Source organism: Pelecanus crispus, chromosome W (genome assembly GCF_030463565.1).
Source record: "Pelecanus crispus isolate bPelCri1 chromosome W, bPelCri1.pri, whole genome shotgun sequence".
Taxonomy (NCBI): domain Eukaryota; kingdom Metazoa; phylum Chordata; class Aves; order Pelecaniformes; family Pelecanidae; genus Pelecanus; species Pelecanus crispus.
In genome coordinates this window covers 4,012,092-4,028,624 of record NC_134675.1, presented here as the reverse complement: position 1 = coordinate 4,028,624, position 16,533 = coordinate 4,012,092, and the positions used below count along the sequence as shown (strand labels likewise).

At 38.0% G+C, this 16,533-nt stretch overlaps 1 protein-coding gene across 1 annotated transcript in view; it reads right to left on the bottom strand.

Moving 5' to 3' along the window:
• Positions 1 to 5,310: 5,310 nt before the first annotated feature.
• LOC142596509 (small glutamine-rich tetratricopeptide repeat-containing protein beta-like) overlaps positions 5,311 to 16,533 on the bottom strand; it is a 30,537-nt gene continuing 19,314 nt past the window's right edge. Inside the window, exons 4-10 of the mRNA XM_075725648.1 lie at positions 14,588 to 14,687; positions 13,293 to 13,397; positions 10,199 to 10,337; positions 10,046 to 10,108; positions 7,274 to 7,311; positions 6,949 to 7,032; positions 5,311 to 5,422 (exon numbers count right to left, since the gene is read on the bottom strand). Coding sequence (XP_075581763.1) covers positions 5,311 to 5,422; positions 6,949 to 7,032; positions 7,274 to 7,311; positions 10,046 to 10,108; positions 10,199 to 10,337; positions 13,293 to 13,397; positions 14,588 to 14,687 — 641 coding nt within the window. The remainder of the gene's footprint in view (positions 5,423 to 6,948; positions 7,033 to 7,273; positions 7,312 to 10,045; positions 10,109 to 10,198; positions 10,338 to 13,292; positions 13,398 to 14,587; positions 14,688 to 16,533) is intronic.

Genomic DNA, 16,533 nt, shown 5'->3' with positions numbered 1-16,533 from the left:
CAGGACTTGTTTAAGCACTGAAATGTACTTTTCCCTAGCTTTTGTTTTGACAAAAGATGGAAAAATTTTTGGCTGAAATATCTACAGTCACCTAAAGGTAGCCATTTAATACAGAAAATGGTGACTGGCTTTCCTAGTTAACTAGTGTTAAAGATTCTACTCAGTGGCTTGTCATATTTCTCAGCTACCGTATTGGCACTTAGCAACCTTAGTTAGTTTTGACAGTATTTATTTAAGACTTTCCTATGTATAAAATTTAAAATGATGGATAAATTTATGACCAGCTTATTAAATTAAGTGAATGAGTCCATACAGGGGAAAAAAAAACCAAACTATATCCTGCACATCTAATAAAATGCATAACAACCAACATAAACAGGTATTTATGTGCTGGTTTGACCCTGGTTGGATGCCAGGTGCCCACCAAGCCACTCTATCACTCCCTTCCTCAGCTGGACAGGGGGAGAAAAATATGATGAAAGGCTCATGGGTCGACATAAGGACAGGGAGAGATCACAGACTCAACTCGGGGAATTAATTTAATTTATTGCCAATCAAATCAGAGTAGGAAAATGAGAAAATAAGAACAAATCTTAAAACACCTTCCCCCCACCTCTCCCTTCTTCCCAGGCTCAACTTCACTCTGGACTTCTCTACCTCCTCCCTCCAAGCAGCACGGGGACCGGGAATTGCGGTCAGTTCATTACGCGTTGCCTCTGCTGCTCCTTCCTCCTCACGCTCTTCCCGTGCTCCAGCACGGGGTCTCTCCCACAGGAGACAGTCTTCCACGAACTGCTCCAGCGTGGGTCCCTTCCACAGGGTGCAGTCCTTCAGGAGCAGACTGCTCCAGCATGTGTCCCCCACGGGGTCACAAGTCCTGCCAGAAAACCTGCTCCAGCGTGGGCTCCTCTCTCTCCATGGGGCCACAGGTCCTGCCAGGAGCCTGCTCCAGCGTGGGCTCTCCACGGGGTCACAGCCTCCTTCAGGCACATCCACCTGCTCCGGCGTGGGGTCCTCCACGGGCTGCAGGTGGATATCTGCTCCACTGTGGACCTCCATGGGCTGCAGGGGGACAGCCTGCCTCACCATGGTCTTCACCAGAGGCTGCAGGGGAATCTCTGCTCTGGCACCTGGAGCACCTCCTCCCCCTCCTTCTTCACTGACCTTGGTGTCTGCAGAGTTGTTTCTCTCACATATTCTCCCTCCTCTCTCCTGGCTGCAGTTGCACAGCAGTTTTTTTCCCCTTTCTTAAATATATTATCACAGAAGTGCTACCACCGTTGCTGATTGGCTCGGCCTTGGCCAGCGGCAGGTCCGTTTTGGAGCCAGCTGGAACTGGCTCTGTTGGACGTGGGTGAAGCTTCTGGCATCTTCTCACAGAAGCCACCCCTGTAGCCCCCCCTGCTACCAAAACCTTGCCCCACAAACCCAATGCAATTGAAAAAAAAAAAAAAAAAAAGAACATAATTTACCTGTTACTCTAGATATATCAACAAAACCAGTAAAGCCACAACTATCCACACAAAAAAAAAAATGTAAATAGCTTTATTTATAACCTATTTTCAAGTTAAACTGACACAAGTTGAAGAAGATGTAACTATATGGTAATAGGAGGTAGGAGAGATACAGAAATAGTAGACAAGTTGCATTTTGCCAGTATGACTATCTCTAGCCTTCAAACAGTGTATGAAGATTTCTTCTCAAGTTGCAGACTTGGTTCTTTCTCAGTATGAGTGAATGATTTTACTTTGTATTTGTTACAAAACCAGAAGTGCAACTGAAACAATTTCTACACTGAATATTTCATTAGCTGTTTTTCTTATCAGGCACAGTTAGAAGAATATATTTCCATACAAGCAGGTTACAGGAGTTTACAATTTGAGTGCAAAACATTTTCTTCTCTAACAATTATCACACTTATATGCTGGAACAGTAATGATACAAAACCAATTAGGTGTTAAATGCATATTTGTTCAATTGAATGATAAATTGCAATTGACCTTAAATTAAAGCAGTATTTACTGGTATTGTCATTTACCACTTGATCTAGCAGGATGAAAAATTTTAGTGCAAAATAAAGTGCAGTTATTACACAGGAAAAGATTCCTTCCTTACCCTGTGATTAAGACATATTGCATGACTCTGTGAAACAATCTAGCCTATTTAAGGCAAAATAGATTTAAACATAAATGATATCTCTCTGTTCCTGGCTTCAATGGAAAAGCATGTAATGATAGCTGCTGTTATTGGTTTCACTGTTTTTTATTTAGGCTATAAAGCCCTTTCTTTTAATATACAAGAAATAAAGAATGTTTACAAGTTAAGTAGTGTGCCAGTTGTAGCAAATTCCTGAAGGGTTAGCTAATGCCATCAACATTTTAATAAATACTCCGGTTATATATGATCTGTACTGGAGTAAAACCTAAACATGACAATAGCGTAGCATGAGAAATGAAAGTTACTGCTCTATAAAGATTATTTCAAGAGAAATTTTCAGATAACTAACCAATGCTTCATTCCATTTAACCTTGGTGATAGTTCTCCCATAAATCCAGTAAACTATAGGGCTTGCACTTGACAGTAGAACTACTATAGCCAGTCTTTGAATATTATCATATTTTGCAGTTCTTAAGGAACTCTGAAGAGGTTCTTGACACTCTTTCTGTTTTGAAGGAGAAAGGTAACCGACTGCATGAAGATTGCTGTCTGTATTGGGTCTGGCTGGGATGGAGTTAATCTTCCCCACAGCAGCCCTCATAATGCTGTGCTTTGTATTGGTAGCTAGAAAGGTGTTGGTAACACACCAGTGGTTTGGCTACTGCTGAGCAGTGCTCCCACAGCATCAAGGCTGTCTCCAACATTTCCCCCCCTCACCAGTAGGCTGGGGGTGGGCAAGATCTTGGGAGGGGACATAGCCAGGACAGCTGACCCAAACTGACCAAAGGGATATTCCATACCATATGACTTCATGCTCAGCAATAAAAGCTAAGAGAAAGGAGGAGAAGGGGGGGCATTCACTAAGGTATTTGTCTTCCGAAGCAACTGGTATGCGTACCGAGGCCCTACTTCCCAGGAAGTGGCTGGACATTACCTGCTCATGGGAAATAGAGAATAAATCTTTTGTTTTCCTTTGCTTCTGTGTGTGGCCTTTGCTTTTGCTTTATTAAACTGTCTTTATCTTGACCCATGAGTTCTTTTTCATGTTATTTTCTCCCCCCGGTCCTGCTGAGGAAGGGGAGTGACAGAGTAGCTTGGATGGGCACCTGGCATAGGTGATATAGGAGATATGCTTGGAGCAATGCTTCTCTCCTGACACAACATACTACTCCAATCAATGTTTGCACACTAGTTGTAGCACACCTACAGCCTCCATCTATCTTTCTTGTAAATGGTATCCTGTCCTATTAAATGTGACTGAACTTAAGTAGCAGTTTTCTTGAATGGATTAGATTCAGAATTGGAACAACCTCTGAAAGAAGTTCATGTTAGGGATTTTCTTCTTTGTCATCAGATGTTAAGCCAGAAGCTGTTACTTGGAAATGCATTTAATGTAAAGCTTAAGAAACTCTACAGCCTCAAAAAGGCAGCTACAGCAATTTATATAGAGAATTTTAAAAAACCCACACATTTTAATGTTGTGTGTAGGCAAGCTCTATTATTGAATAAAGTGTGAAATGTCTTACAGTTGTTTAAGTTGCTCTATTAAGCTTTACCTCTTTATTTAACAGATGGTAATATAGGTTTCCTATTTTTGTGTTTTCTCCAATTCTTTTCATTTCTCCTTGGATCCAGCTGCATTTTTCCCCCTGTTTTAGTAGAAGATGACTCATACAATAGATACACAACTAGCATTTGTTACAGTCAAGTGCCTGACTTGGCCCCAAATTTTGCATTTGCTTCTACTCAAGGTGCTCTTTTTTTGACCACAAGATGAATCAGATATAGTGTCTGAGGTCCAGGAGTTCCTGTGTATTTCTCCATTTGGCAGTCTCTTTTGTTACTCCTCCACATACTTTCTCCAGTCTAACTGGCCAGCAGAGGTCACTTTGTCTTGGGAATCAAATTAGTTTTGATATACAAATTGGAAATTGGGAGTGTTGAGAACCTCCCTGGAGTAAAAACAAGTGTACCTTGTAGAAGAAAGCAGTGTGAACAGTAAGCAGAATAAAAAAAGATAACTTAATAAAATACAGAAAATCAGTGGTCTCTGAAAGAGTAAGATTAGCTGAGCAGGGTAGGAAGAGAAATGCTGTAGACTAGAAAAATCTTTAACTTGGCCATATAACCATCACTTAAGATAGATATGTGTAATGAAACTTAAAAAAAAAAAATCCTTAATTGTTTAAGCCAGTGATTTGCCACACAAGAATAGGAAGAGAATCCTTCTTTCTAAGGCAGTTATTTTTTGATAAATTTTCAGTACTAATTATTTGTACAATCATAGGATCAGTTTTAGCTTATTACAGTTAAGAATTTTAAGCTTATATTAAATACTGCATACATATGTAATGGAATACAGTTTGCCATGCCTAGGAAAACAGTGCCATAATGCTGACCTCCAAGGCTACCATCATGATTTGAGGGTAGACATGGCAGTAGAAAAGCCTAAAACTTCTTAATAATCTTTCCTTTCCCAAGCCAAGTTCTATTTTGGTTTATTGTGTATTAGCCTACTCAGGATTAACGTCTTCTCTTTCTCTACAATTTGTGGTACTCCTTCATATGCAATCATCTCCCTCTCTCCTGCCAAATGAAGTTGAAAAGTATTTCATGTTACTAATGACAGCCCTTCCACAGGCTAAAAAGAAACAGAATTTTCAAGCATTATTTTTAAGTACATTCTATACTCCAACACTGATTTATGCTCCTTATACAAGGGAACATCAGATGGGTCTATTGTTTCAATAGCATACTTGACAGGGAGTACAGCCATAACGATTTTCACCATAAGAATAATGTGCCTTTTACACTAGGATTTTAGAATTAAGCTGTTATGCAAGATCAGCCTACTACAAAACTCCTCCCCACTCAATAGCCCTGGAGATCAATCTCACGCACATACTGAAAATGACTTGTACGTAGGAATTTTAATAAACCACTTAATCTATTTAGTGTATTCATTTTCAGAAGAGTAACTATACATAAATGATATGTTCCAAGTTATGTGCAACAGATTTATTCTTGTTTGCAAACATGCACAAATAATTTTCTGTCTTCTATTCAAGCAGAAGTTACAGTGGTGCTTTTGCTACTAACTATGGTATGCATTTTGGGGTTATATACCATTCCAATTCACATGCCTCCTTTAAGTCAGGAATGCTCTTCAGTGCTGCCACTGAAAGATCTGCTCCGGACATGATTTCTCAGTTGCTCTATGAGCTCTGGATTCTGTTGCTGTATCTGTTGTGCAAACTGCTGCCCCCTGTGTTGAACAGTTTGATTGTAAAATCAACAAGTGGAAAAAAAAAAACCCCAAACAACAAAAACAACACACCTGTAAGAAAACAGGATATCCTAATATAACCAAAAGCTGCATTATATGAAAGTTAAGACTAAAGATATCTTGATTAAGACTATACAGCAAGATAGCTGTATTATTACCACTTTATCTAGTTAAAGTCTCTCCAAACAGGATTATCATCAGGCCTTCATTTTCATTCTTTAGGACTATTACTTCTATTTGATAGCATGGAGGAAAAAGTATTATCTTACTTGCTAAAACTAAAATTTAGCAACAAATCTGCTCTAGTGATTTGCTCCCTTCTTTTTGAGAGGATCCATTCTAGTTGTTTAAGATAACTACTCTTATAGTCGAAGCTCTAGTTTTTCCAGAAATACAGTATGCAGCTGCCAACTTGTACGGCCAACAAGATGTCATTAGTAGAAAGCAAGCATACAATTACACCTGTATGACTGAAGTAATGACAGATCCATCTCCATAACAGTTGTAGCTTAAGAGTAAAATTAATAGGTGAGATTAATTCCATGTAAAAGATAAGCATAACCCTGGTTTACTAGAAAGATCAAGTAAGTAAAACATATTACTTCATGAATAGCCTGGCATGGCATTCTCTGTAACTTCTGCATTTTGCCCAAGTAGCAAATTATCAAGACTCCTTTAAACCATAGTGCAGGTTGAAGGAAAGCCACCATTTTCATAGATATAGGCATAGCACATGATTTTTGTGAAAACAGCCCTTGATTTTGTGGGGGCACATTCCTGTCTGTGATGTGAATTATAAATTACTTTTGTCCTGAAGGGGCAAAACTTAAAAATAGTTTGAAACAGGCTAGAATGCTGAAATGAAGTAAAATTGTATGCTTGTTAAGAGCTCTTGCCATATAAGCAAATTGCATGTTTTTGTGCAGACTCTTCCAGATGGATTATCATTATTATATTATAAAAGACTTGGGGTCCTGTTTTTTGTAAAAGCCACTCCTCTCTTTATTATACTGAATTCCCTGAAGCCTTTCTAGTCCAAATGGAGGGATGCCAGAGCATGGTCAGTCAGGAGTCAACTTTAGAACTTGTTGAAACCTGTGCTAAATAAATCTGTAGCTTTTCTAACTAGTTTCTGGGATATCTGGTAATAAATTGATCAACACAATTTGAAAGCACACATAGGAGTACCTAAAGGTTTAAAGGAACATTTTAAAGGTTTAAAGGAAGATTTTTAATAACTGGCATTTAGAAAGTAAACAGTGTATGAGAACCAGAAAGTGAAACTGAGCACATAGTTCAGTCATTCCAAATGATGGAAATGTAGAAAGCAAACAAACAAGATAGTGGAAAATAAGTCTTCAAGTTCTCAGTTTTAATAATAATCAGGTATACAATGGGGACATGCCACAGTATAATTGTCTTGACACTATCCCTTTTAAATAGATGGCGCACAATGATGCTTCTACAAATGTAACAGTTAAAACTATGCAATTCATAACACTTACGCATGGATCAGGCTGGACAAATCTGACAGGCCACCAACACCTGCAGCAGGGCCACCAATGGCGTTTGACATCATCCCTGACATCCTGAAACAGTTAGCACAGTGTTGGCATTGGGGTATGCAGAGACCTTTAGAGTAAGCAAGAAACGGTAGTTCTTTGTTGAATTGCTGGGAGGAAATAAGCTGCAAGAGGAAGAAACTGCAGTAGTTCTATTTACAGTAAGCAAAAATAAAATTACATTTTCAGGAATATAGTACTATCCACCTTTTATTAATTCAAACCCCTAAAGACATTTATTTCAATGGTACTCCATTTTAATACTTACAATTGTTGAACTTGAGGATTCTGCATTAAGCTTGCTGCCTAGAATAGACAATATATAGCTAAAATTACAACACATTTACTTGGGTATCACTGAGGAAAATGTGGGGGAAAAAAAAAAAAAAAAAAGAATACACCTTGTGGGTTTTTCATGTTGTATTACAAAATTAAGCTAAGTTTATGTGCACAGAGGTGTATGGTCCCCAGCAAAAAGAATCATTACAGGAAAGTATTTCAAGGATATGAAGCTGAGACAATTTGTTACACATTAGATAACAAATACTGGTTACAGATTGTCCTGGTTTCGGCTGGGATAGAGTTAATTTTCTTCCTAGCAGCAGGCATAGTGCTGTGTTTTGGATTTAGTAGGAGAAGAATGTTGATAACATGCTGATGTTTTTAGTTGTTGCTGAGTACTGCTTATGCTAGTCAAGGACTTTTTCAGCTTCCCATGCTCTGCCAGGCGCACAAGAAACTGGGAGGGGGCACAGCTAGAATAGTTGATCCAAACTGCCCAAAGGGCTATTCCATACCATATGACGTCATGCTCAGTATAGAAACTGGGGGGGGGGTGGCCAGGGAGCGGCGATCGCTGCTCGGGAACTGTCTGGGTATCGGTCGGTGGGTGGTGTGCTCGGGAACTGTCTGGGTATCGGTCGGTGGGTGGTGAGCAATTGCATTGTGCATCACTTGCTTCGTATATCATTATTATTATTATCATTATTATACTGTTACTATTAGCATTACTATTTTCCTTTATTTCAATTATTAAACTGTTCTTATCTCAACCCAGGAGTGTTTCTCACTCTTACTCCTCCGATTCTCTCCCCCATCCCATCGGGGTAGGGGGAGTGAGCGAGCGGCTGCGTGGTGCTTAGTCGCTGGCTGGGGCTAAACCACGACACAGATTCAGACATGAAAAATATGACAAGATATTAAACATGAAAACCCAGTACCAGAAAACTTAAAAATAAATAAACAAACTTAAGACTTCCAAGGACAAAGGTTTTCTATTGGGCTTTTTGGAGAAATTTTGTTGATTCCCAGCCTGGATAAATCAGTTTTGCAACTATTATTACTAGTGGGTATAAACTGTTAACATTACGGCCACAAAAATATTGCAGAGTAAATCAGTGGGGACTTACTTTGTACTATGGTTTTGTGGCAACATATATCTTCTGTGGTAACTTGCATGTCATCTTACTTTGTAGTAAGCATGAGGTTATTTAAATTTCTCATTCATAAGGTACCTCAAAAATTATATTGTGTAGGTGTAAGGTGTGTATATGTGTAAGTGTAAGGGTGTATATGGACAGATACTATAGAATAAACCAGGTGATGGTTTAAAGTTAGTAACATAATTCCTACAGAAATCAGTCTGTATGAATACAAGACCAATAGGCACAACGCAGTATCTGCTCATTCACTATCTTATTAAAGGTACTACAAAAACCAGACATATACACTATTAATTTTATCGACTGATATATTTCCATGCAACCTCTCAAAAGTAAATCAACTGTTTTCTCTAGTCTACAGCTGGATATAGAATTGACCTGAATATGGCATTTTATGGGAAGTATAGGATTTTTTTCTCTCTTCCATCAGTAACAAGTCTGATCTAAGTTAGGGGCCCAAAATGGAGAAATAACTTTCTCAAGGTCAGACAGCGAGTCAGTTTTTTTCCTTAAAACCAAAACAAAGCAAAAAAAAAAAAAACCACACCACAGGAAAAGAATTAATTCATTCCTGGCTGAATTCCCTGTGTTCTATCCACTTGACCATGCATCTTCTAGAAATGATGCAAAAATCCTTTCCCTATAGTTAGCTCCAAATTGAAGAGTACATCTTTGTCTCTAAACAGATGCAGACTGAATAAGTCACGTGGCCACTGAAGTGGTACATGGAGTTCTAGTGCTATTTAATCACTAATGCCATTGGAGAACTCGTTTGCTTCTTCCTTGCCTACCATCTCTATTATTTGGACCACAGTATCAGACCAGATGTATTGATCTCTTGCATGCAGTGCATTTCCACGCTGAAGCACCGGTTAAAATGTCCTGTCCTAATGAAGCTACCAGATGGGTAGTAAAGTTTTAATTGAGTTCTCAAAGAAAATAAGTGTTTTTTACATTTTTTTCTCAAATTCTATTCTTCAAAGTTAATTCATACAATTTGGCTAAGCAAGCCATGCATGGAGAAAAACTACCGAGGGACAAAACCACAATTTGCCATTGTACTGGAAGTAATGGAAAGCACTGTGTGTTTGCTATTCACTTAAGAGGCGATTTCTTTGTATTCATTGTTAACTGCTATGTGGAGAATAGAAAAGATATTTTCACCATGCTGTTGACAAGTGTTTTGCTATTCATGCCATCTATAAAAACAGCATAGCTAATCTATGCACATTGTTGTTCATAAGTAGGATAGAATCAATTGGAAATAAGACAGGCATTATAGGAGATTTATGTTACACTTCTTGGTTTGAGTGTAAAATGACTAAGAAAAGTTTAAATTCAGTATAATCATAGAATCATAGAATGCTTTGGGTTGGAAGGGACCTTGAGAGATCATCGAGCCCAACCCCCCTGCAGTGAGCAGGGATTGAACCTGTGACCTTGGCATTATTAGCACCACGCTCTAACCAACTGAGCTAACCAGGCATGAAACCATTGCCCTTATAATAAGCATTAAAATCGCTTGTGTCATTAAACAAGAGTTGTTCTTAAACTTCAGTTTTAAAAACAATATAATGTAAAGCTTGAAATATACTCACCATACTAATAAAGGCAGGATTGTTTATCAAGCTTGCCATGTCAAAACTCAGTCCAGTTCCAGTCTACAAAAAAAAAATTACAATTGAAGATGAGTTTACCTACAAAATCCCAGTTAAAACTACTGTAAATAAATAGATGCAGAGCTAACTTACAGGACTGGACACATCTCTTAGTTTCTGTTCTGCTATTTTCAAATTTGACTTATAAGAGTCATTTTCTGGATCAAGATCCAGTGCTTTTTGGTAACTTGTAACTGCTTCTTCATATTTATTCACTGAGGTCAGAGCCAACCTAATGTGAAATAAAGAAATCCCAGGTAGAACATAAATAACCATCAAAAGATAATGATACATTTTCTGTTCTAAGTAAAACAGTATCTCACAACTAATTTTTAGCTTAAGCACTAAGTTAAAGCAAGTTTTGCTATCATGCTACTATTGCTTAGTGTAAGCCCTTATTTTTGCAGAACAAACGAACCCTCAAGAACTCATCTTGCACTGTCTGTTCCATATATATGCAAGTTTCATTAAAAACTCTTTGGCATCATCAAGTGATTTATAGTCTGTATTTGAGAGCACAAGCTGGATCCAGCATCCGTGACTTTTCACATAAGCTCAGAAATTCCTCTAAATGTTTCCTCCAGTCCTTTTGATCCAAGAGATTATTCACAAGGGTACATGGGTAAGTAGGGTGAAGATACTGCAGCTTCAAGAAACCAAATACTGGAACCACAAGTTTCAGCATAACAGATTTTTGTCTTAGGATCAGTGCAAGATTCTCCTCTTGGATCTTCTACTTCAACAGCTTGACAAATGGGTTATACAGGAGAGTAGTAACATCTGTAAGACTCTAAGAAACCCTTGTATCAGGGAAGCCTGCTTAATGTTTTGAAAAAGATTCTTCTCCAGCAGCTCAGGAGAGCACAGGACAGATTATCTACTACTTTTGAAACGCTATTTGTTTTCAAATTTTATTAGCTACTACATTTAAAACATCATCTTTCTTTGAGCTATTCCAGAAGTCCATCTGGTTGCAGTTTCAATTCTATCTTCTACTGTATTTTCAATTTATGCTGACCACAAAACTAAACTGATCTTTTCCACATTTTGTGAAAGATGTGTATAACCCACATTCAGCTATTCAGTACTCCAGTCTCCCTTTAGTATGTGGTGAGCTACACAGACTAGGTTGATAAGCCTGTGCTAATGCCCACTAACAGACCTTAGTCTTTTATGTCAGGCAAGAGAGCTCAGTATGTTAGATACATCAGTCACAGTCATTACTCTCAGTGGCAATGAACTCAATAATAGTATGAAACTCCAGGAGATTCCAGTAACGCTCCTGGAGGAACCCATGCAATATTAATGTTTTCTCCCTTAATACAGTTACTCCCATAAACAACATTCTCCCTATTGGGCCATTAATTTGCCAAAATAGTTTCTGACCAGATGAGAAATGCAATCAGGTATTTCTGTGATGCAATCGTGCTTTTTTTTTTTTTTTAACAGAGAAAGTATGTAAAAATTTGCTTCTTGGAACACAGTAAAAGTCAGAACAGCGAGCAACAGTTTCTTTGCTCACAATTCCAGGCCCACCTCCTACCCAGACAAGTGCTTTCTCAGGGTCATGCTGGAAGCATCTCTTTAACTGTCTACATGGCTCCCATCTCTGCATATTTCTGCAGCACTTCTGCTTCTTTCTGTGACATATACAGAATTTCTGTCAAATTCTCTGAAAAACTGATATCCCTGCATAATGCAGTCAGAAAACATAGCTTTCTCATAAGGATTTTTTGCTGAGAAGGTGGTTTTTGCACTTGTTTTTTGCAGTTATTACTAAAAAAAGCACTGTTTCCTCATTCAGCCTATGCCAAATGTATTATTATATCCATAATTGTTGCTGAGTTAAGCAACAGCCTGTAGCTCAAAATATATCCTCTATCAAAACAACCAGACAAAAAAAAAAAAAAAAAAAAAAAAGAGAAGTTTGATTGCCCAAGAATGATCACACTTACATTGTGTATCAAAAGGCACACTGGTCTTACACCCAAAACTCTAAAATAACCTCCAATTTTCAATTAAATCAACCTGTAGGCTCCCTCCATCTCACTGAAATCGGGGGATCTCAGGTTGTGCTATATAAAGAAATGATCTAAAGAGAGTTAAATAGGACAAAACCAATTCACCAATCCCTAAAATTTCAAAGTGAATTAACCATCTCAAAAGCCAGTCAGGCTACATTTGTACTAGTAAAATAAACTGTATCAGGGAAAATTTTCAGGTGATAGAATTTCATCATCTTTGATCTTAAATAAACGCCCCCTGGCATGGTTTTGTCCCAGGCCAACAAGCATTATCCCATACAATTTTGGGGCATGGTTCAGAATTTAACACAGGCCAAGGCGATTTAGCAACAGGCAGTTTGGATGTGGTCACTCCATACTGCAAACTAGATTTTAATAATACGAACATGGGCCATTTTTTTCCAGCTGACCCCAAAGAACAATCCCAAGTATTTTTTAATTTACTAGTATAGATATAACCTCAAAAGCCTTAAGCAGCATTCAGCCCACACCCACAATATGTTTGATTATTGAAAATGCAAAGCTACACATCTCGGAAGAACAGCCCTTCACTCAAGTAGATATCCCATTCAGGAGAACATTCCTGACATTATTCTTTTTCAGATAGCACTTAATCAGATCCACCGCCTAAAAGGACAATACTGTTAATCTCTCAGACATGACTGAGAAAAACTACTAAAGGGACATAGCTTAGTCTTGCTAAAATATCTGCTTCCTGAGAGTTATTGAACAGAAAAATTAAGCCTCTATTCCTGCTAGTGTGAAGCCTCAATACTTTTAGGATCCTGTTCTCTAACAGCATCATTAACAGATTCACTGATCCAACTGCAGAATTTGTATTACTCATAACCAGGTAGGAGGTAGAAAAACACAGCATGACTTCCTAAACTAAATTTGCAAAGTTAAAGTTTTTTCCTTGCAGATAAACTGAAAGAAAAAAAAAAACCACACCAAACTGACAAAATCTGATATGAAAATGCTGAGATCAACTACCTATATAAAACTTAAAGCTGACAGCCTGATAGGGTCATCTTCTGAAAATTGCTACACTTTCAGAACAAGAATATCAGCTAAGTAAAACAACATAGTTCCACTTATTTCAGAAAACCTATGGTAATTTACACTTGGGTCTTCAGCATTTACTCAGATTTGTATTAGCTTACCCCATTCTCCCATATGCTTTGCTGTACTTTGGATCTATTGCTATGGCGTTCTCACAATCCTTTATTGCTTCACTGTAGTTGTTGAGCTTACTTTGAGCAGCAGCCCTAAGAGGAAGAGGGGAGGGAAGGGACAGAGCTTTGTAAAAAAAAAAAAAACCAAAACAAAACACAAAACAAAAAACCAAAAACCAACCCCCCCCCCCCAAAAAAACCCCACCAATAACAGCAAAAAAAAACCCCCAAAAAACCGCTTAGATATTCACATGTCCATATGTCCATGACTAACTTTAGACTTGTTTAATCTTACTGACTTTTCATTTGCTATTTAGGCAATGTCTCAGCTTTCCTCAATTAAGCAGGACAAGCAAATGTTCTGAATTAAGTATGTGCTTAAGTGCATTGCTAGACTAGGGCTTTGGAGAACGCACACCCACCTTTGAAGACATAAAGGATAAATAATTCTAAGGAACTGGTTTAGATCCAGCACATGACTATGCACAAAATACTTCACAAAACCTATTACAAGTGAAACTCTCAAGTAGTTGTAGTTTAAAAAGAAGTATTTTATACAATTGCGCTTTTCCAGTAAGAAGTATAGTTTTACTGCTGCTGAGAGGAATGCTGTGATTTTTCCCTGCTCAATTTTTTAGCAGGCAACTCATACTTGCAGGTCAGAATAACATTTCTCAATAATCTTATCACTCTTATGCTGGTCTTCAGGGCAGTATACTGAAAGAGCATACTGCTGCTACTGGGATAATATGCCCTTCCAGACTTCCTCTGGTCCCATGTCAGTACTATGGTAAAGAATTGATTATACAATGAAACTATAACAGTCTTGTTATTTTTCAAAAGGTCATGCATAAAAATGCTGAGTATTTATACAATGCTTGAAGTCTCCAAAATGGTATACCCACACTGATGATATATTGAAAGCCAATACTAGGGGAGATGGAGATGGCAGCTGAGTCACTAGAACACCAGAAAAGAGGCTCTTAACTACTCTCCACAGACTGGAAACCACAGCCTAAGTTATAATTTAATATAGACATCCTAACTCACAAAAACCTGATCTCAAGGTGTTACAAGTAATTTTAAAGCCCATATTACACCTTTAACTGATACAGATATGCTGAATTAGCTCACTTTTCTTTCAAATCTGTTACAAATTTAACATAAATTTCTGAATTGCGGGTTTTTCTAGCCTCATGTTGTTTTGATCTACTTCACAATTTATCTTTAAAATAACATTCATGAAGTTCAGGAATGAAAAGTGTATATTATTTTGGTTTTACCTGTTGCAGTAATAGACTGCGTTGTTTGGATCCAGTTCTATAGCCCTAGTATAACAATCCACTGCAGCACCATAATTTTCTTCTTTCATATGATTGTTACCTGAAATAAATTATAAAAAGCTCTTAAGTAGTTAAAAGATACAGTGCTATGTTTGAAAGAAATAGAGCAGCCACATTATAGCATCTATATAAGGCAGTTATGACTGTACTTTTTTGATACATTCTTTTAAATGGAACTGGCATGGAATAATGCAAATAAAAATATCTACTATGTCTGTAAAGTTTATTATGTACATTGTAGTCCACCACATAAACCTTCCCCTTCTCATCTTGCTATTTCACACTTCCCAGACAGTTTCTGCTGTTAAGCAAAGATCACTTTGTTGAGAAGTGTAATTGTAATTGCAGTTCCACTCTAATATAGATTCATCAGTCTTAACTATCTTTGCAAGCCTTGTAATCCAACAGGCTATATGTTAATTCCTTTTTGGTTTCATCTTCTCACATCTCCCAACAACTTGCCTGTAACTACCCATATAACATGGAAAAATCAAACAAAAGCAAAACCAATCACATAAGCCCCACGTCTGTGACGTTGTCACATAATTCATTCATTAAGATAATGTAAAGCACATATAGCAGAGGCAATCTAAAATGATTCAGAGGTAAAATTTCTCACCTTCAAAGCTCAGAACTTCTGCTATATAATGAAGTTTCATATTTCATATTTTTTAAGCCTAGTATAGTGAAAAAACTAGAAAAATATAACTTCTCCATGGAAAGAAAATTCTGGTGTAAGGTCTTTCAAAACAAAAGATACCTTACACATTCTTTCCTCCCCAAAACAGGGCAGTCCTGGTAGTTTCTTTCTTGCGTCATGACAGAGTAGTAGAGAAAAAGTCCTAGTTCAGAGTGCCCAAGCTTAAGGATGTCCCTGGTCCCACCACTATGGATCCTTGGCCTGCTAGATCCTACAGAGAAGCCTTTGTTCCCCAGCAACATCAAGAAATTGTCAGGAAAATTACAGACTTTCACTGACTTCCTTGTTGTTGTGGTTTAGCCCCAGCCAGCAACTAAGCACCACGCAGCCGCTCGCTCACTCCCCCTACCCCGATGGGATGGGGGAGAGAATCGGAGGAGTAAGAGTGAGGAAAACTCCTGGGTTGAGATAAGAACAGTTTAATAACTGAAATAAAGTAAAATGGTAATGATAATAATAACAATATAATAATAATAGTAATAATAATATACAAAGCAAGTGATGCACAATGCAATTGCTCACCACCCGCCGACCGATACCCAGACAGCTCCCGAGCAGCGATCGCTGCTCCCCGGCCAACCCCCCCAGTTTCTATACTGAGCATGATGTCATATGGTATGGAATAGCCCTTTGGGCAGTTTGGATCAACTATCCTGGCTGTGCCCCCTCCCAGTTTCTTGTGTACCTGGCAGAGCATGGGAAGCTGAAAAGTCCTTGACTAGCATAAGCAGTACTTAGCAACAACTAAAACATCAGGGTGTTATCAGCATTCTTCTCCTACTAAATCCAAAACACAGCACTATGCCTGCTACTAGGAAGAAAATTAACTCTAGTCCAGCTGAAACCAGAACACTTGTATTTTGGCAAAATATTTCAACCCTTCCCAAAATAAACAAGAGAAGGGATAGGTCAACAGATTACTACAGATGTATAAAACTGCATAAGCAAAGGCTGGAAAATTTCAGTCAGTGCAACAATTTATCTCTGCTAAAAAACAAGAGGCTATGGAGTAAGCAGTTCTAGGTGCCAGTACTAAACGAAAACAACTATACTTGCATTTATTTGTGAACATGGAGAGCTTAATAAACAAAATGAGATTTAAGTAACTAAGTTTCATCAATGTAGTACAAAATCACCTCTTCACAATAGTGATATACTAGACTGTAATTATAGTCAGCAATCCCTG